At 34.0% G+C, this 22,204-nt stretch overlaps 1 protein-coding gene across 1 annotated transcript in view; it reads left to right on the top strand.

Moving 5' to 3' along the window:
- Window positions 1-22,204, top strand: part of RPGRIP1L (RPGRIP1 like) — a 75,525-nt gene that overhangs the window by 14,187 nt on the left and 39,134 nt on the right. The window contains exons 7-15 of the mRNA XM_062609133.1: window positions 3,781-3,886; window positions 7,632-7,778; window positions 8,802-8,875; window positions 12,829-12,956; window positions 17,876-17,982; window positions 18,212-18,262; window positions 19,410-19,589; window positions 20,209-20,326; window positions 21,269-21,721. Of these exons, the coding sequence (XP_062465117.1) occupies window positions 3,781-3,886; window positions 7,632-7,778; window positions 8,802-8,875; window positions 12,829-12,956; window positions 17,876-17,982; window positions 18,212-18,262; window positions 19,410-19,589; window positions 20,209-20,326; window positions 21,269-21,721 (1,364 nt within the window). The remainder of the gene's footprint in view (window positions 1-3,780; window positions 3,887-7,631; window positions 7,779-8,801; window positions 8,876-12,828; window positions 12,957-17,875; window positions 17,983-18,211; window positions 18,263-19,409; window positions 19,590-20,208; window positions 20,327-21,268; window positions 21,722-22,204) is intronic.

Raw genomic sequence — 22,204 nt, 5'->3', positions numbered from 1 at the left:
ATTCTGATTTAATTCTGACTTAAGGGAGAAACTTGATGTGTGGCTTGTTAGATTGAACCTATTTTCTTAACTTTTTACAAAATTTAACTGCATTTGACTTGTCTGTTTTTAAATTAAAGATGGCCAAAACCATAATAGCCTCATGATTTAAGTTCTATGATGACCAGTGTACAAGTTAAACAATCACATTTTGCAAGCGGCTATCTTCAGATGTCTTAACAGATCATAGTACTTTCCCAAAAACATTGTCCAATCTACCCAAAATTCATTTGTGAAACAGGTGTTTGGTATTTGCATGTTTGTGCGTGTTTTCCTCTTTTGTGGTTGGGGTTTTTTAAGTGAAAAAAAAATTCCTGCTAGTCATTTTTTAATTCTTTTGTCATTTTCTGCCATTTTTTTTTTTGAATCAGACCTATCAGACCTATTAAGTGTGTGGATTTTTGGACAGGAGTATCATATCTGACACACGTATGACTTCTGTGTTAGCATTGTGGACCTAGATTAAAACGTGGAACATGTTAATCACAGTACATTACTAAAGGGCTTTGAGATACTACAGCATGTATATGAATTTGCTAAATTATCTCTAATAAATAGACATGTTGTATAAAAAAACCTTTATATTTGCATCTTCCTGATTTTTCATATCTAACCAGTTTACCTAAAGATCATGACTTTTTTAATATCTAGCTCTTCAGCTAGGCAAACAAATACGGAATTTTATATTGGTATTTAAAAAAAAATCTGAATTTCAGTGTTTAAGCTATTGCTGCAATGTTAATATTTTGTTTTTTTGCAAGTATACTATGAATTACAACATAAAGGTGCTACTGGAAGGTGAATATTGTTGGGGTTTTTACCCCTTTATATTTGACTTGTAAGACATAGGAGGTAAAGGAAAGAACAGAATGTATATCAACATACAATTCTGTTTGTAGTTCCTAAGCATCATAGAATGAGAGGAGTACTGCACATTGATACTCTATTCTTTACTTCTCTGCTTGGGAGGCTGTGTGTTTGTCTTGACCACTGATGCATTGGTGATTGAGAACTGTTATCATAGAAAACTTTTATTGTACAAGACAGAGGGTAAGTGATCCTGAGAAGTGGTATGGTGATATTTTTATACTTGCTTATTTTTCTTGTTCTAAAGGTAAATGGGGAAAGTTTATGAGTCACTGGTCCAGCTGATGCAATTACAGGACTCTTTTAAGAGTAGTCTCAGTATTGTATCCATGTCCTGCTCATATAGAAGCAAAGACAAGATGCAAGGGATGTGGTTTGATTAGACCTCGATTTTATTAGCTTAGCCATGTGGGATTTACTGGCATAAATTTGTACAGTGCAGGTCAAGATCCTTTCTTTAATCATTTCTTTCTGGTTTAGGTTGCTATCAGTCGCCCATTCCCACGCAGCTGGTCCCCAGCATGTTACTGGAATCCCACTCTGTATGCTTTTAATCCAAATGAGAAGAGGTCTGGAAAAGAGCCTGTCTCTTTGGTATACTTCAGACATTAACCCCAAACATAATTCTTAGCTTTTTAATGAGTCACTTTCTCCTAACTTAATTTTCAATTTCAAACTTTTTAACCCAGTTTTAACATGAGGTTTAGGGTGGAAGGATAGAGTTCATGTTCATTATTTCTGCACTTGGAGTAGAAGGTATGCTAGAGCTAAATCAGTAGGCCCATTAATTCAGGTTACTTACTCAAAAGGGTTATTGGTTCCTTTTTTAACTTCTGCTCCAGGCCTACCTCCATGTTTTCAGACTCTGTAGCAGAGCTTTTGACTTTTTTGGCAACAGAGAAAATAATGAATGTGTTGTCTTAGTCCATCTTTATTATACATTATTTTATTACTCTTTGAGCAAAATAAAGGTAACATTGACTTTTATATCAGATGTGTATATAACCCCTATTTTTAAGTTATACCAGAACAGCTGGGCAAATATTCTAGGAGCAGAATGAATCAATGACCTGGGAGGGAGAAAGTTGTGTAGATAATCAGTTTCTATTTTATTCCACTGTTTTGTGTCTTCATTTATAGAAAAATTAATCTTCTCAGCAGAATCTTCCTCAGATAACTTTTCCTTGCCCACAAAATCTGAAATGATTTTTTCTTCAACAGCAAGTTTGTTGTCATGTACCTAGATGCATTGGATATTTTTAGACATATTTTGTTTAAATAAATAAGTAATGTATTGTAAAATTTCTGTAGAAAAATAGTTGTTGCTGGAGCCTGCAATGAGAGCTGAGACTGTGATTGATGTAGTACACTAATAAGAAATTAATTGCATGTTTTCTGTAGCTAGAAACTTCTTGAGATAAATACTCCTATAATTTTCAGAATTGAAATGATCCCAATAAAAAGTAATTTTTCACTTCTGAATTTGAATAATTAGTTTCATGACATCAGTACACCAAACCTGTTTAAATCAAATGCTTTCATTCACTGTTGAAAAAACAGTTAATGTTGATTGTCAGAAGCCATGGGGTTTACATCTGTACATCATAAATTTCACTATCATCTGCTCCTTTCTCTACTAAAAAGGAAAAAAAAAAGTCCCCTGCTTAAAAAAGAAAGGGAGGGGGAGGGGGGAAGAAAAATCCTTTGAAGGCATAAGAGCCTTTTGTTTGATGTGTGGAACAGGATTAAGAAAAATGTACCACTACATTAGCTTTTAGATAGCTAGCATGAGACAGTGCTGGTGTCTATTCTCACCACAACTTAAATTTACATAGATAACATGTTTTAGACACATGATATTTAGTGTTGCATTAGGGCTGTTTCTTGGGGAAGATCTGAGGTTAGTGAGTGTGTTTGTCTTCTGTGTAAGGCCAATTAACTGGGCAATGCCAAAACACAATAGGATTAGATATTTTACAGAATAAAAGGGAAGTATTTCACGTACCCAGCTGGTTTACAGATGTGTAAGCTTTGTAGTTCATTTTCTTGCTCCAGCATGGCATTGTGACAATTTGTCCAATATGTCTAAAATAGGTAAATATTGGAACAGAAATTACCTTTTCAAATGCTAAAATTTATTCTGATTTCATCATATTTTATATTTATAATTATTGGTATTTTGTATTATATATATAATACAAATCAGAATTGGTTTCTCTTCCCAGACTTGAAGAAGCTGTGGAAACAGTGGAGTTTAGTTTTCACTGAAGGGAAGACATCTAAATAAATATTTATTTAAAATTATTTAAAAGTTTAAAACATCCTTTCTATTAAACAGTACTTTCTCAAATTAATCTTGGAATTGTGACAATATAAAACAGCTACATGGATATTCAGTGATTTTCATGTAGTTTAGACCCACCTGCAGCTTGTTGAGTGCCAACCTTAAGTTTTATAGTATAAATTACTAAGTCACTTTTTCATAGAAGTATTTGATACGTTTAAATTCAACTGGTAATCTGCTGGCATATAATGATAATCTACTAGCAACAAGTACTTTTGAAGGTGAAAAACAAGTGAAGGTAAAACAAATAATCTCTTTAGGCATAGGATTGTTTTCCTGTCATATCGTTTGATACAATGACCAATGAAGTAGATATACATTAACTCGAGCTCTGTCATTATGTGGTAGAGTGTTTACCTAAATTCTGTAATGTGGATTATAGATGAAGAAATTAATTGGGGTATTACATGCTAATCTTCTCTCAGATGTGTTGTGATTTGCAAAGGATTTCAACCTATCAAAACAAAAACAATTAATTTATTTTGTATCTTTAAGCTCATGATGAATTTCTTTTTAATACAATTTTGAAGGCTAAACATTCGGGAGAATGTGGAAATGATCAAGATCCGTAAACAGCTGGTTGAGAAAAGCAATGCTCTTTCAGCAGCAGAAGGAAAATTTCTTCAGCTCCAAGAGGTAATTGCAATTTGGTCAGTGACATTCCTTTACTCTCGTCACATAAGCATGCATAAATGGAAAAGAAATATACACAGTTCTTGATTCTGAGTCAGTACTATATATGTGAAAATTAACCACATAATTCATTGCACCCAAACTACTTCAAATGTTTAGAGATTTTTAGTAATAAATTTTAATTTTTTTATTTCTTGCAGAAGGGTCTAGCAGGTCTTAAAGATGTTTTTCTGCAAAGCTATCCCAGGCAGACTGTGGAGAATGAACTGAGTTGTCCTGCTATCAAAAAGAGATTCCTGGTCGTTTAAAAGAGAGTGCTTTGACTTACATGTACTGATTTACCAATGAAGGGGTACCAGACCCCCCTCACTTTATCAGTCTTTGATAAAGTTGGAGAGGTTTGAATGATGGATGAGAATTTTGATATTAGGGATTAAATAAATTGTGCTTGTAAATTCATGGAAATTATTTGAGGGCTACTGTAAGTCATGCATTTTCTTTCTAAAAAGAGCAGTTTTATGAAAATATCACCAGCACATGCAACTGCCTGGTAGACTCCAGGTAGGCTTTAGTTATACAGCATTTTTCTGCTTCTTCTCATACGTTTTTGGAGAGCTTCATGTGCATACAGGCAGAGGTAGTATGATAATGACTTGGAAGTGAGAGAATCCTGTGAGTAGGAATCCTGTGTACAATGGAGCTTTCTAAAGTATCGTAGCCTTCTGAGGTGAAAGCACTTAAATATGCTTGTAAACTCTTACTGCTGCCTGCTTCTTGTTATTGTAGAAGGCTAAATAACATTTGTGCCATTAGATTTTTGTTTTGTTCCTTTTTCCCCTGTGTTTTTCTGTTTCTATGTTTTTCTTTGCTTCCCTTCCCACTTCAGTATGATACCTGTATCTTCTTTGCCAGAGCAGCACTTCTGTTAGTAGCCCAAATTTAATTTTTCACGGGGTGAGCTAAATTCCAGGGGAGACAGGTTTCATGTGGCTTTTTGTGTTCTTAAATAGAAAGCAATAAGTAAGCTGTTCCATTTTAAATCATATGTGACTTTTTGGTAATTTACAGCACACATCAAGTAGTTATGCACTTTCTTGGCAGCAGCTGAATAGGAGCACATGCCTAGGATTCAAAGTGGTGTTTGAAGATGTTGTTTCTAATATTCACAATGAGAACTGAATTTTTGAATAGGATGAGTACGTTTGCTGTCTCTCTTTTTTTTTTTCTTTTTTACAAGATAAGGGATCCAATGGTTATCTAGTTTTTTGAAATCTGTTTACTAAATGTGAATAACTGTAATATCCTAAATTTCTAATTTAGAGTGCATGTACTTCCAAACAGAACAGTTTTTAGTATTTTTATGTTGATTTTCTTTGTGCCTATTGCTTTAATTGTCATTTGCTGTAAGCTTGTACTGATTGAAACCTATATAATTCCTCTATGTTCATCTTCGAATTTGAGTCAACCGAAACTGTGAAACCACAGAATGAGAGCCTAGAATCCTACTCCATCTAATCATATTGAAGTTGGTCTTGATACCAGACATTTACAGGACATTTTGTTGGTAAAGAATTTTAATGCAGCCGTTTGAATGAAGGAATTGTACAATCTGTTTAGAAGAACAAAGGACACTGAAATAGTTTGGATTATATGTTTGATGCCATAGGTATACTTGTTTCCTTCAGTTACATACTGAACATTCAGGATTTCATAATTTGTAATAGTTGCACAGATTAGCAGACTTCCTACAATTTTAAACACTACAGAGGGTTAATTCTTGTGAACAGCTGGTACAACAATTTCACAACTGTGATTGAGAGCAGCTTATGTTCATTTGCAGTATTTCTAGGAGGCATAGATCCATTTTCTTTAAATGAGTTATTTCTAATTAACAGCAATATCAAGGCATGTTTCCCGAAGATAAAAAGTCGAGACTAGAAATATTAAAGTCAAGTCATTATCCCAGTTGTTGCCATGACCTGAGTCTTGGGATACTCCAGGAAGAGCAGGAGAGAAGACTGTTTGGGCATAATGGAAAAAATTGCTGGTGGAACACTCAGATATAGAAAATATACAGGCAAAGAATGCATTTTGCAATAAAAAATTAAAAGCAATAATGAGGGTGAAGTCATGGTTCCCTTAATGAGGAGGGTTAGTTCAAAATGGAGTTCAGGAGAGTAGCAGAAATACAGAAGGACTGGAACAAAGTAAAAGCAAGGGAATTTTTCAGGAGGATATTTTTAGTGCTTTAATGAGGTGGTTTGGTAGAATAAATATGAGTATTGAATTTGTTTTCAACTGTTTTGGAAATTAAGGGAAGAGATGAGGTGAAATGGTCTATGAAAGCAGCTTTGCAAAGTGTTCTGGGGTTGTGTTTTTTTTCTTCAAATAGCATGGGTTGAAGTGAAACAAGTTATTGAAAGAGACAGGAAAAAATTGAAGCTGAGAGATGAGGAAGAAAACATGAGTTCACTTGGACAGTTGGAAGGGCTAGAGAAAGTAAGTATTCTGATTTTGAGGAGAAAGGAAAGAAATTTGGAGAGAAATGAAAAGAATGTGTAAAAGAATGGTTTTTAAGGTGCGCTTTTTTTGAAGTTATTGAAATACAGTTGACAGCTATAGAACAGAGCAAGAGAAGCACTAGGGAAAGACTTACAAATTTGTGAGTAATACAATTCATTATCTCTCTGAAATAAGGCTGACTGCTAATATTTATTCTCCATGATATTTTTCTTCCTGAGAAATAAGATATGAAAGGCTGAAGATGAAGGTAGTGATTGGGTTTTCTGTGGGGGTTTTGCTTGTTTCTAGGATAATCTGACTGCATGTGAACCTAAACAACTTGTAAGGATTCACATTCAGTTTCTCCATTTAACCACTTTGTAGGAATATTGTATGGAAAAAAATGAAGCTAACTTTTTTTCTGTCTACATCATAAAATATTATCTATACTCATACATATACATGACATACATTTTCATATGATCATTTTATTAAACAGGATATTAGCTTTTGGGCTGTTTTGTTTCAAGTCATACTTGAATGTGATCTACATTTAAATTCTTAATGAATGAACCTTTATTAAAGCATTGTGGAATGTAAGCAGTGTAATATTAACTAATATTCTGAAATAGAGGTTCTATCAGCATCTTCCGTTTAATATTAAAATTGGTTAAATGTGCCTTAATATAGAATCATAGAATCATATAATCCATAGAAGTAAATTAAAATGTTAAAAAAAAAAAAATATAAGTCCCTTGTTAAATTAGTGCCAGCAGGGAAATAGAACTGAGTGCACTAGGATTATGAAACAATTATATATCTACAACTAAGGGTTAACAGAGCTGTGAGAAGCTCTGTGATTAACACAACTGAGGTCAACATTCATTTTTGCTTGCTACTGCAGTGCTTTTGGTCAGCATGTCTAACCACTGTAACCACACCAAAATCTTTTAATTGCCTAACAGATGTATTTCTTGGTTGTTTTTACCATCACTGAACTAAGAGCTTAATGTTCCTGAGAGCAACAAGAATGCCACCTTCTCCTGATCATACATAATGAAAGTTGTTTTCAGTTATGTAGTTCAAGAGTGTCTCCTGTTGTCCGCATTGAGAATATAAATTAAGTACTGCCATAAGAGACCCCAGGTTGAATATGCAATGTTTTAACATTCAAGTAAGTATGTTTTGGTTGGGTTTTGTTGTTTTTTTTGTTTTTTCCTGGATTTTCCTTTATTTCTTTTCATAGAACGAAAGGAACTTGAAAGCCAACTATGATGCCTTTATAGCAAAAGGTGATGAACTGAATCTACAGCTTAAAGAGGAGCGGTTAAAGTGCCTTCATCTTGAAAAAGAGCTGCAGTCCATAACCATTTCAAACCGAAGGACGGAAGAGGTGAGATTGTCTTCAAGAGAGCTAGAATCTGCTTTAGGTAGCACACATAGGTAAGGGGAAAGTAACCATGGGATATCTTCTAGTTGTGGAGATATAAACAGACCTTGGGATAAAAACAGCTTGTGTTTGCAGCTTGCATTTCAAAAATCATTAACCATACCTGGTCCCTGTACCACATAATCACTGGGGCAGTGGTTGGACAATATTTGAGGTTAAAGTATGGGATTTCATGTCAATTCTGATACTAAATAAGTGGTTTGTTAACTGCAAAAAATCATGATACTTGATTTATTGAACACATATTGCTAGTGTTTTAGTATTATTTCAGTCCCAATTTAATTACAGTATAGGGTAGAGTTACATCTTACTCAGCAGTTCAAATCGATCAGTTCTGTGTCTTTATCTAATAGCTCTCAGAGGCTAGTGTCATCAGTAACAGTCACCCAGAGATAGGGCTAAAAATCAAGTGGTTTATTTCTCATTCTCTTCAACATAGGGGAGTAAGAGTCTGCAAAGTTGTTTGGGGTTTTCTCACATATTTGTTTTTATTTTGTTGTAATGCATGTAGGGTGTATCTTAGGGGTTAAAGCATCTCATATTTTTAGAACCATATCCTTCTTTCGTGAGTGTTTTGAAAGCAAGGTTTTTTTGCTTCTATAAAGGCTATTAAGAAAATATTTACTGTACAGAATCCATTAACTAGCTAATATTAATACCCACTAAAGTGGAAATAGAAATCTTTAATCCTATGGATTTTCAGATTTTTTTCCATAAGGCAGAATGTGATTATAGGTGCTGTTGTGCAACTAGACATGTTAGTCTCAGGTTCATATAAAAAGGACTGTCTGGGCCAAAGTAAGTCCATGTGTTGAGAAAAAAATGTGTTATTTAGAAGCTTCTAAGATACTGTTGTATAAAAAGAACAAATGAAAGCCTGACAAAATATTAACTATTTGTCTTTACACCTGCATTGTAATTTTGTTTTGTGCTGTGCATTTCTTGAAACTTTCTCCTTTGTTTTAGTTACAGGAAAGAATAAACGATCTAGAAAAAGAGAAGGAACTCTTGAGGGAAGACTATGATAAGCTGTATAACAGGTAAGTTACAGTTTTTGCGTATACAAAACTTGATTCCTGACCTGTTTAATAGGCCTTCTTATACTGTGTGCTTGAATGTGCATATTGTGTGTTGTGAACATGTGTATATATTCATGCTACAGTTCATCATATCTGCAGGTGTATATGGAAACTTTTATGGTCAACCATTTCATCTGAAAAGCAGCAGCTTCTGTATTTTCTCTAATACTCTCAAAATCGTAAATTACTTCTTTTTAAAAATATCTAATTAAAAAAGTGGATGTCTTTTTTGAACATCACAGATACTTCTTATTTTAATTTCTAATAATTTTTTTAGGGTTATTGTTGAAAGAAGTATACATCTAGGTAGACATGTATTCCTTTGCCTTTATTTATTCATTATTATTTTATTTTGGGAAAATGGGGTTTTGAACTTTTTATATGACTTCTTGCAGTACTTCTTAGTGGAACTATGTAAAGTCTGATATTTGCTAGCTTCTCCATTGTTTATTTTTGAGGGGTGGTTTGTTTGTTTTGGTAATAGCTAACATTTCACTTCTACTGCTTGTGCTTGAAATTTTTTATCGGGGCTTATGTGAGCTTTTACAAAGTTCCTATACATCGTGAGTTGTATGAACTGAATCAGCAGTGCATACAATGCAGAATACATTGGCAGATATGATTCAGAAATTCTCTGGTACAGAAAAGAAGTAATAATAGCCAATTGCCACAGGCGTATTAAAGGAAAAAAATGACCTTCAAATGAACTTTTCCTTTATTGTGAAACCATGTCTTTTGTAATGAAGAAGGTTAGAAAATAAGATAAATGGCCTAGGGCTAATAATTGTCTTGGAAATTAGGCAAAACGCTTGAAGTCTTTTCTCATATCAAAATCGTTTCCCTTCTTAAAGTTTGTTTTGTCACTGTGATGTCTGTCAAAAAGTACAAATTGCTAAAGACAGTGTGATAGCAAATGTTGTTTACAATGTTATTACAATATTTATTAAACTTTTTGTACTTTATGTGATGAAATTAAAAATTATAGTAGGAAAAACTTGAGTATAAATCATTTTTTACATATGAGTTGTAACATTTGTATAATCACAGTATTTAGCGTTTTGTATAGGGGCAGTTGGTCTTGCTTAAGTTCGTTGTAGATTTCTCTGAAGTCTGATCATGCTATAAATATTTCTGATTATGATATTTTATTTTCCTCTATCATTATGCAGAGGAATATTTCTTCCAAATTAACTGATAATTTTGTGTTCAAATTTTCTGTTTAAATAAAATCTTACTGAAGATAACATAAAAAATGTTTAACTAGGCACATTGAAATATGATTCTGTCATAACAGTGATCTACACATGGCTCTTCTTTTACCTAAAAATATCTATCTTTTACATATGTTCCCATTTAAACTTTGATTGATGTATCGTCATTCCATGTTACTGTATAGGTAACAAGAAATGAGAAAGAAAAATGGCTCATTTAATTATAACTGTTGTTTCATGGCCAGCGTGTTCTGTTGCCCATTTGAACCATGTGACTTTGCTACAGCCAACCTGTTGCTAGCAGTGGATAGGCCAGTGTCCACAGGTGCCAGATAATTAATAAATACTTCCTTTTTTTTTTTTTTTTCCCTAATGGAGAAAAAGAGGCATAATTGCAGTCTTTGCTAATGTTATTTTTGGGAAAATTCATTTGAAGTTGATGGGAATTTTGCCAAAGGCAAGACTGACGAGCTGGATCTGAAAAGTTTACAAAGAACAAATATGAATTTGTCAATTGACTCTTATTATTTAGTCAGTATCCAAGAAAACAGTTTGTTTGTATAAAAGGTTTGGTGTAATTGTTTTCATATGACCTTGTAATGCAAATCTAGCAATGCTTAAACCCCCTCCAAAGGAAATGGTGCCAGATGTGGCTGACCATTTATAGTTACCCAGATGGTTCCAAGTCCACTGAAATACAGTAAATGTGAAAGAAATTCCACAAGTTCAAATAAAAGTAATCTTAAAATTCAAAGGAAGAAAATGTCAGAAGTCGACTCAATTCAAACTGACAGAAACATTAGCATTATAGGCTTGGATAAAATCTGTCTTCCAAAATGTCCCTCATTTAAACATCTTAAAATCTGAATTACTATCAAAGTAATGTTTTTTTTCTGCCAGAGTAGCCTTTTGAAAAACTAAAATCACGTGTAGCTACATCTTGATGTGAAGTAGTTGTACCTAAAGTTAACAAGTGCACATGTAACTAGGTATCATGGTCATTAAAATTTTAAAACATGCTCAGAAGTGTGGCAACTAAAGGTATTTGTCATCTTGCTAAGATTTACTCTTTCCTTATGGGAGCTAATCAAACTTCGAAGAGTGGTAAGTCTAAGTTGCATAGAACACTCTGTGTTTCTTCTGTAGCTGTACAGTGTTACGGAAATGAATGTGGGTTCAGTGCATTATATTTGCTGCACATTATCTCCAAAATTATAGCAGAGTGAAGTAAGCATTAATGTAGGACTTAAAAGCATTGCTTAAGGTCATGTGTGCTGTAAAAGACACTCTATCACACTGAAAGATGGTATATGCCTAGAGAACTGTATAAACAGATGAGATTAGATACAGTCTGAGAAAAAGACAAAATACGGAGAAATAGAACTGGTTTTATGAAGATCACAAATCAAGAATATAAACTCTTGCCGTATACTTCAGAGTCCACAGTTCATGCTATAATATTTTTTTTCTTTAACCTTAAGGCCATTCTTCAAATCTATTAGATAAAAATGCGCTTCTGTGTACTTTATGTAGTCATAGCCATTGAAACAGACAGTTCTCTTTCAGTCAGCATCTACAGTAGGTAAACCTATGTGGGCTGTACTTCTGTGATATCTCCTTCTTCTCCTCTATGTTTGGTTGAGGTTTTTGTTGCATAAATCTCTGGGAGAGATAAATTGGTAGACAGATATCAGAAGACTTTTTTATTTAGCTGTAGATTTATATTTTTTTTTAACTAGTGAGCTTCACCAATGTAAAAAGTAGAGGAACTCACTCTATTTTTCTGAAAAAAACCTACAATTTCTGATTTTTCACAGAGTACAAAACTGGATAAACTGGTTTATGATTGGTTAAGATGAAAGACAATTTTCCAGACAACAAGAATGCAAGTATTGAATAATAATAATATGAAGACCATAGCACTCATCATCTAAATTACATGAAAGCACATTGCATTACTTACTCTTTTTACCTACTGTAAATTGTATAATGTACTTAATTTGATTTCAGTCAGAGTTTTACATTTTGTTGTGGTTTCAGCAGTTCTGTGTCCATGCAATCCTTATTGCACAGAGATAGGTGACTTCTAAGTAACTAATGTGTTACAGGCAGAAGAGTTACTCTTATTTCTTGCCCACCTCTGTTTTTTATTTCTCAAAGTAGGAGAAATATTACTTCATATGTGCTTCTTAATCAGTATCAGAATTGTTGTTTTACAGTATGAGAAAACTGTTGTCACTTTGTGGTCAACAGTTCTTTGAATGGGCAACTGACTTCAGGCTCTACATGTTTCACAGATTTAAAAGAAATCAGGTGGGTGATCCCGGTTCTCTACATTAAGAGGTTTTGTATGTGGAAGGAATGGTTTTGTCAGTTGCTGAGGTTTGGAATTGTGGATTACTCTGGGATATGCATCTGAATTCCTTTTCTAGTCCCACAAATGTTGCATGCTGCCAACTTTTCTGATTTTGGAGCTCTAAATTGGGGCCAGTTCCTTTGCTCATCCCACACACTCTTTCATGTTTTTTTAACCGCAGCCTGAGAAAGGCGCCTTGGTTTCAACAGCAGCAGACCAGCATATGTTTACTTAATTCCTGAGACATGATGACAGTGGTCTCTATGCCACTAAAAGCTTTTTTCTTTATTATATTCTGTTGAAGCTAATTTCTAAAAGTTTTTCATATGCCACATGTTTTATCACAGTGTCTTCAGTATGACCCATGAACAGCAATGGAAATTAAAGGAACAACAACTGAAACTGCAGATTGCTAAACTAGAGACTGATTTAGCAGACAAAAATGAAATCCTTGACAAGATCAAAGTAGAAAGAGGTATACTTCTGTAATAATTATTATTTTCTCATTATGTGAGATTCTCCTGTGTTGCAGTTCAGGTATATTGCCCAGAAGAGTGTAGTTTCTCTTGTTGGTGATTTCAGTTGGTCTTTTAAGTTGATCAATATGTTTAAGTTACGACTAGCTGTTAAGTACAAAAATTGATCCAGTATAGGTTTTATGCTGAATGAGGATCATATAACTCCAGCTGCATTCAGTGTTCATCTGTTGGTTTAATATTTACTCTTTATTCCATATTTCTCCACTTTTCTACATTGAAAATTCTTATGGGAAAGAGGACTATCTGACAGTCCCTCTCACATTATAAACCACTATTTTATTTACTGTACAAAGGTACATGAATCCTGCATTGGCCTTTGAACATGTTTAATTGTCTTTCAACATTGTGAATTCAGATTTTTTTTTTATATTTTCAGTACACACTAATCTTTATTTACAGCTATGTACATTTAGAAGAAAACTGTATTACTGTAATATACTGAACAGATTATTTCGTATGTGTTTTTCCCATGCCGTAAGACAACTTCTCAGTGGCTCTTTAAGACCTTGCAATGCAATGCTTTCTTTTTTTTATCTCAGTACTGTGATATACTGTGGCAGCAAAGTTTATAAAACAAGAGCACAGGCAGTAAGTAAACTAAGTATTTTTAGAGTTGATTCTTCAAATGTGTATTTTTAAATCATGATTTTCTGTGAACAATCTAGTAGAATGAAGTAGGCCAATTTGTTGTGAATAATTCTTATGATTATGGCTTGAGTTTGGCATATACTTACTGTTCAGATTCAAGTAGATCTACTGAGTTCAAATACTACATTAAATATTTAAACATTTTACTTGACCACAGCAAGTGTTTGCAAAATTAACCTTAAGTGATACTAAAATAAAAAAATAAGGTGCCTTAAGCTATAATTATAGAAAGTTATGTCATATTGACAGAGACAGTTGCTTATGACACCTTGATTATGCAATGCAAAATGTAAAGTGATACTAAGAGTTTGAAAATGTCATAGTCCATACGGTTGTTTGGCTAAGATGAAAGTGGAAAATCGGGTGACACCTTCCATCTTCTGTCATTCTGTCCTTGCCTGAGTGGCAAGACTTTACCACCCCATCCACAGATTGGCTTGGTGTACTCTTAAACTGGACCACCAGGTTACTACACTTTCCATTTCTATTGAATGGAACATGGTGGCACATTGAGTAGGTGTTGTAACAGCCTTCAAGGCCTGTATCTAGGATCTGATTACAGCTTCTTGTCTAACAAAACTTAGGAAGTATAAGTTTTTTCTATCACACACTTAAGCATACCTGTCTTTGCTGAACATCCCTTTCAGTTCAGCAGGAAAACTGGAGTACTCATTGCCTTACCTACTGCCTGGAACTGTTGTAGAAATACTGTTTTGTCTCATCTTGGTAGCTTGGTAAATTTTTTTCTTCAAAACTTCTTTTCCAGGACCAAGAAAGATGTTAAAATAAATGAAGTCTTGAGAATTCTTAATGCTACAGGGACTAACATCATCTTGCCCTTTTCCCTGTCCTCTTTTCAGTGTTTCTCTTTTGAAGCTATCATGTAATTTCAGTTTTAATTTTTTAGTAGCATTTTTCTATCCATAACTTCATAATGCATTTTTAATACCTAAAAGAAATATATTTAGACGGAAAACAGAACAACTTATTTTACATTTTGACTATATTTGCCTGTTGCTATACTGCCTGTTACAATTACTATAGCAAGATTGCAATTACTATAGCAAGATATAGCAAGGACTTCTAATAGATTCGTACAGTGTCTTTAGTTGTTAATATTTATGCCTAAAAGCTTTTTATTTTTCATTAATTTAATCTCATGCCTCACTGTATTTGTTGTTCATATTTATAGTACTGTTTTATACAGAGTACAGTATTTACTAGATGCAGTTTTTTTCACAGTTGTCTTAATGGACACACATTTATTCTGTGTCAGTGAAAGCTGATGCGTGAAATACACAAGGAAAAAAGATATTTCACTCTCTAAATACTATTCTTCTGCCCATAAAACTACAAAAAAAAAATCAGCATAAAAACAATTCCAGTTTTATTCCATGGGGTAACAAACAAGGCAGTCATCTTGCCCTAAATTGGACCTGCACAAACAGAGGGTTTGGCAAGGAAGAAGGGGAGATGGCATGTGATGGTGGGTAGATTATGGGAGAATAAGAAAAACTGGTCTCATTTGCCTTGGAAGCATGTTTTCCTGTTTACAGGAAAAGACAGTGACAGTTTTCTTTGCTTCTTCCCTCCTATCTGGTTGGTACTGGTCGGTCTAGAAGAAATTTTTCTGTGAATTTATGTAGGAAGTGAACAAATGTGGAGGCTTTTGCTGATTAAGATTCTAATTATTTTCATGTTTTGTGACTAGGAACAAATGTTTTGTGTGGAAGACACCAGTTCAAGTTTGTTCAAATTAAGGTTTTGAATGGGATTGCAGATATTGGCACAATACATATTTTGATTCCAGCTGAGAACTACTGTATTGTACAGTCCCTTAAGTGTCTTCTAAGGCCCTTATCAACACAGAGGGCTATTTGCCACTCTGTGATCTGCTTCCACTTGTGGCTCTATAGCCTCTTACACAAGCTGCTGTGTAGCATTTTCCAAAGCCTCCATGGCAGTGGATTTCTCTCTTTCTTGTTCTGTCCCTGTCACAGCCTTGCTTTTGAAACCCCTGATATTGTTGTGATGCTGTGTTCTTGTGGGATGTGGTTACCAGCAGTGTGAGAATTGCCTCTTCCCTTTCTTCTTCCCCTTAAGTTGCAGCCTTTGGGTTGAAGCAGGGGAAGCAAGCTAAGCAGCAGCCAGCACGCAACACCAACCCCGATCCAAGCATGCTGTAATCAGTGCTGATAGTATTATAAGCGGAAACAATTAATGGAGTGGCTCCTGATGAAAAACAGTGCAGTTATATGGGAAAACTGAATGGCAGGACCCTCCTGTCACCTCTGTTCCATAATGGTTATTGCTGAGCTACTCCCTTTCCTCCTGCCTTTTCCCTTGTATGTCTTGTGTTTATACCTTTCAATAAGATCATAGAAATGCACCCTGTTGAGAATCTGGAGAGGCAACATGGACAGCACTAAGGTAGCCTGAGCTGTGCCATTGACAGATTGGCCCTTTTTGTTCAACAAGCTGTTGAAATTGCCTTGATTTGAACAAAAGCTAGTTTCCCTTCCACTTGCAGGCTTGAAGTTAACTTTTTAAGCAGCAAATGTGAACGAATATTAAAAATGAATGCAAAAACTTCACTGGGGTTCATGTCACAAAGAGTGGACTGATCTTGCTGTTGTCAGAAAATTCATGACAATGAGATAGAAGTTGATGGGAAGGGATATTTTGTTTCTTTATCCCTGGAAAAAGTGCCAATTCAGATCTCAGTTTATAATGTAGGGAAAAGAAACAGTATGAGGGGCCCATTTTCTCTGTGGGAGACCTTCCAACAGACAAAGGTCTTTTAGGTAAATTGTTTGGGTGAGTCCCGAAGACTAAATTCCTGGTGTTTCACCACCTTTTATGAAGGCCTGCCTTCTCTGCTCATTCACAAGGCAATTGTTCTCTTATTCACTTGTGAATTTTTAGCCTTTAGTGGTTTTAATTAAGTTTTCTTCTCAATTGCACAAATGCTTTGCATTTTCCTCATAACTGCAGAGAATTAAAACCTTACTGGCGATGATGTGTTTGAATTGAAAGTGACTCTTGTGGGGTCCCAACACATGTACAAGTCAGGCTACTGTGTATAGGAGCAGTGGCATTACAGATGATTCATTTTTAGTGAAAATGTCAGTTAATTTATAAACTGCAAAATTAAAACTACCCTGATGTCAGTTTTTGAAACATTTCAAAATCCTTGAGACTGGTGTCTTGACCACCTGTTTCCTGCTGAGTTTAAGCCTCTAAACTGCAAAGCTACTCTGTAAAAATTAAGTTGTGCATCATGCCCAACAGAAGAGATTCCAGCATTAAAAAGACATTGTTGACCTATTTGTTTGAAAGCAGTAGAATAGGTTCTTAAATCCCATGATTGCAGATGGGAATCACAAAGGCAAATACTTGCACCTCAAGTTGACAGTTAACATTTACATTATTCTAACCTAAAATATCAGTACTTAATACTTATACTTAGTACTTAATACTTAAGTAATAGTACTTAAATACATGGTATGAGACTATAACTTTGGGACTTTCAAAAAAGCAGAGGAAAAAAAATGGAAAGGGCAAAAAACTTTGTTATCGAGAGAATAAGGGTTTGGCCAGGGAGAAAAGTGAGAGAGTACTTTTGTTCCTTAGAAACCTCAATGATTCTGAGAAAAGCTTGCTTTTAAAACTTTTTCATTTGAAGGTATGTTGTTACAACTCAATTATTTCACCTAATCCTAAAGTTTTTTCTCAGATCTTACTGAGCAATTATTGTGGATGTAGCTATACATGAATGAATATTTGTGTAGAATCTGTGTAACCCTCTGTCGGTAAGTTTAATGGTGTTTACTCATTCAGACTGACAAAGTTTTATATTCTACTTCCTTCTTTCCTCTCTCCCTCCAAAACAGGAAGCTGTACTCAGTTGGGCATATCTTTCTATTTAGAAATACACAGTGTAGATTTTTCACACTGTAAGTTCCCTTTTAATGAAACTAAGAATAGTTTGCTTTTTGTTTAATACATACACCTATACCAGATCAAAAAGAAGTAGTTTTCTGTCCGTGTCTTTGTTAATACTGAAGATTTCCCTATACAAAATAAATTAGTTTCTACATTTAAAAATTAAAAGTTCATGCATTAATTCATATGAAAAAGTAGGTTTATAATTTTTATAATTATGTAGAATTAAGTAAAATATTTTGTTCTTCTTTTTGACATTAAGACCAAAAGGAAAAGCTGGTGCAAGAGAACAAAGACCTGCAGTTACGCTACCTGGAACATAAGCAACAGCTAGATGAACTGAAAAATCGCATGAAGTTTTTGAACAAGGTGAACTCTATTTCTGTTTAGAATATGAGCAATAACCCCCATTCTGTATTTTATGCATAGCACAAATACTTCTTGAAAGTAAAAGTATACAGAAATACAACTGTTTACTTATTCATGCTATCAAGCAAAATGTCTTGTCTAGTGAGAATGCATCTTGTTATTCTGAATGTATTTCTTCAATATCCATTCACATCTGATAACACCTTTTCATTAAGTATTTCTGTTTCAGGAAAGTGATATTGATGTGGCAGAACTCGGTGAAGCCGTCTTGCATATAAAGGTATCCAACAAAGAATGAGCATATAGGGGATTGGAACTAGGTGATCTTTAAGGTCCCTTCCAACCCAAACCATTTTATGATTCTCTATATTTTGCATTTGATTGATCATTATATTGCATGTTTCCTACACAATTCCTAAGTTTTTCAAGGGCTTCTTTATTTGTGCATCTTTCAGTAGCTAATGTTTCAAGCTTGTAAGTGTGCTTTTATCATCTTTCGATTTCAGTAAAGCAGAAGGGAAGATGAAAAAACTGCCAGGATGAAATCTAGATTTATGTAGATAATTGATTAACTTTTGATGTTAGAATGAAACCAGATCCACAAGCATTTTTTTGAAAAACTTCCTTTTTCTCAGTTAAACAACTTATCACACCAGCTTGTTCTTCCTATAATGTTTATTAAAAATATATGTTTATTTATTCTTTCTTAATTATTACTAATTTATGGGGTGTACTATAAGCATGGAAGCTGTAAAATGCAATACAGCAATGCTTAGCAACTTTGTTTATTAAAACAGAAAACAAAAAATAGCCAGAAAATGTTATGTATTTTTCTCTCTTACAAATTGAAAATTAAGTGGGGTTGAGGGGAAGAAATCAGTGAAAAAATTAGCGTGCATTAAGTTTCCACTGTTCCAGGGAGTCAGGGTTTATTTTCTTAAGTGTTTACTATAAATGGTATCTTTTTCTGCTACTGAAATGCAAATGATAATTCTATAAAGATAATGAACAAAAGAAAGTAAAACAAACAAAATCCAAAAACAAACAAAAAACCCAGATGAAAATTTAAACTCCAGTATTAATAACAGAAACAATGTGGACTTGAGAATAACAATAAAGTTTTGTACATACACTGAAGCAGGATTATTGATTAGGGGTTCGTATTTTCACTAGATACGAGTGATTGCTTCTGAATAGCTCATACATTTTAATTGATTCCTGATAATCACAAGATGACATTACAGAATACAATCCTGACACTGATCTACCTCATTTGTATTTTTTTGCGTTACTACATGCTCAAGAGTTACCAAATAATGCTTACTGTTCTTCCAAAACTATAATCCAGTATTATATTTAACCAAAAACAAATACTTCCAGATATATTTGCAAAAGTGTGTTTTAGTAATTTTCCAAATTTACTCCAGGTTCACAAGCAGCAGCAAAATGGGGACCTTGCGTTTTTGGAAAAAGTAGAAGATGATAATCATAAAGATTTAGAGCATTCCATGCGGGAGCTGCAACTAGCACATGCAGAAACAGTGCAAGAACTGGAAAAGACAAGGAATATGTTAATTCTGCAACACAAAATTAACAAAGATTACCAGGTACTAAATTCTGCTCACAGTGGAAAATAACCTGCTAACATTTTTAACATTTGTAGCCCTAAAACTTTTTGTAATTAAGACTTGCAAGTTCAGCAACAGAGCCAGTCTGTTTATAGGTAACCTAACATAAGATTTGAAGGTTTTGAAAGCGTTGTTTAGAAGCATGAGATCCAAATTACTTTTAGTCTTTTAATCCACCCTGGTCAGATCCCTTTCTTGGAATTATCTCTGGGCTCTTATCAGGTGCTCACAGGGAAAACAGTAAGTGTATTATCAAATAATCTTCCTTTTCCAGAGCACCTTGCTTTTACTCTCTTGAGCTGGGTAATTGCAAATCATATTTTGACTTTTCATTCAATTAATCTAAGTTTAAAATAACAAAATCCTTAGAAAAATTTCTTAGGAGCCCTGTCCTGAAAGCATAACTAGTTGGTTTGTCATAATACTGTTTTTAGATTTTGCTGCAATTTCAACTGATGGCTGTATTGTATTACTGAGCTAAAAATTGCTGCTGTTTTTGTGTACTTTTCTCAAATCTAACTGTATTTTAACCTGTAGGCGAAAGCATGTGCAGCAGTAGTGTAGACAAGCCTCAAAATTACATGCCAATTTTTTTCAGAATGAAGTAGAAGCAGTAACACAAAAGATGGAAAGTCTACAAAAAGACTATGAGGTAAAACTGGAACAGTATGTCCATCTTCTTGATATTAGAGCTGCACGCATCAGAAAACTGGAAGGTATTTTCCAAGTACATTCTTCTCTTTTTTTTTTCGTATTTCATTTTTTGCAAATTATTGTTGTAGATTTCTTCTTCAGTGTTTCTTTGAAACATTTTTCCATTCTTAAAAGTAGTAAAAGGTCATTTCTTTCATGGAGAATTACCTGTTTTTTTTGTCATTGAATTAAATGATGAAGTTATTAATCCAACAAAATTTAACAAAGCAGTTTATGCTGCAGCTATTGATGAATAAGAATGAAACTACCAAACTTAGATAATTTCTTTTTCAGTGAACATTTATGGTCAACCTTTTATTTTGCTCTCCTATCATTACATAATAATTTCATATGTTGCTAAAAATCCCAAAGTCATGGTATAATATGCCAATGAAATATTTCAATCTGATGGATTTAAAATGTTGGTTAATGACTTCAGTGTCTAAGATCCTTACATGTAAAGATCTTTGCTGATAATTCTGTCCACTTGGGATATTACAGAGGACAGAGCTCAAATGTATTCTTCCCCTGGCAAATACAGTTCAACCGTACCAACATATGTATCTTTAGTCTCTTTTTTCATTTGCATAGTCATACTTATTTGGATCATTGCATGAGACTTCTGAATTTTTGCTTGTTAACTCCCTAGTAATTTGACAATAATTGTTAGGGGCCTGTGTCTATTTTTGTGTATATTGAAGCAGCAATATTGTGAAGGTATTCTTGGTTATTGTCAGTTGTTGCGATAAATATCAGTTTATATTGGTTGTTGTCTTGGTTGTGCTAAATGAGCAGCAGATATATGACTTTAAATGTGTAATTACTTTTTTGGCAACCCTTTTGAGAAAGTAACATTGTTAATATAATTGGATTATGCTTTTTTCCTTTCTACTCGGTCATTAATTGCACTTGATTTTTAAACAAGATGGTCATTTTATAGCTCTATTTTATTTTATTTGTTGCAGCCCAACTAGGAGATATCATCTATGGTACAAAACCATATAAATCCAAACCAGAAATATTGCCAGGTGATCCAATGGATGAGTTTGATGAAACTTTACATTTACAAAGAGGAGAGAACCTTTTTGAAATTCATATCAGCAAAGTGATCTTCTCTTCTGCAGTTACGCAGGCTTTTGGTGTCTGTGAACCTGCAACTTTTTGTACTTACTCATTCTATGACTTCGAACTTCAGGCAACCCCAATAGTTTATGGGCCTACCCCATCATATGACTTCACTTCTCAGTATCACGTACAGGCTGATGACTGCTTTTTGCACTATATGCAGCAAAACAGCATCACATTTGAGGTTCATCATGCCTATGGCACAGATTATGAAACAATTGCTGCATGTCAACTGAAGCTTCACAAAGTTTTGGAAAACAATGGGAAGATCTACAGCACAGCGAATTTAGTTGGTAATTAACATATCAAAAATACCCTTTTTGATACAGTGTTGTAAGTGACAACATGTATTTAAGTATTAAGTACGTATTAAGTAGCAAGTAACATGCATTCACGTATTACTGTTTCAAAAGGAAAAACAAAAAAGTTTCAACATGATTTTTCCTGGTGGATGTGCAGCATGTTCTGGTGGTTTCACCTACAGCTGTGGGAAAGCTCTGACAGGTACAATTTTGCCCATAATGGCTGAGAACAAAGATGATATTAATATAGTAATCCTGAAGCATGTGACATTAGAAGTTTGTGACATGCTGGAAATGGCATTACAGAATCTTGTCTGAAAATAATAAGTGATTTTTTTGTTTTACATACATATTACTTGCAAAGGGTTACTTCATTTAAAGATCTGTTAAATTCTTTACACATGTAATGCTGTCATAATACGTAGTGGTGAGGTAACTAATCCTCAAATTGTGGCATTTCCTAGCTTTTGACTT

Source organism: Pezoporus occidentalis, unplaced genomic scaffold (genome assembly GCF_034315485.1).
Source record: "Pezoporus occidentalis ecotype Australia unplaced genomic scaffold, CSIRO_AGI_Poc_V1 ctg135, whole genome shotgun sequence".
Taxonomy (NCBI): domain Eukaryota; kingdom Metazoa; phylum Chordata; class Aves; order Psittaciformes; family Psittacidae; genus Pezoporus; species Pezoporus occidentalis.
The sequence above is the reverse complement of the archived record's forward strand: the minus strand, read 5'-3'. Positions and strand labels throughout refer to the sequence as shown.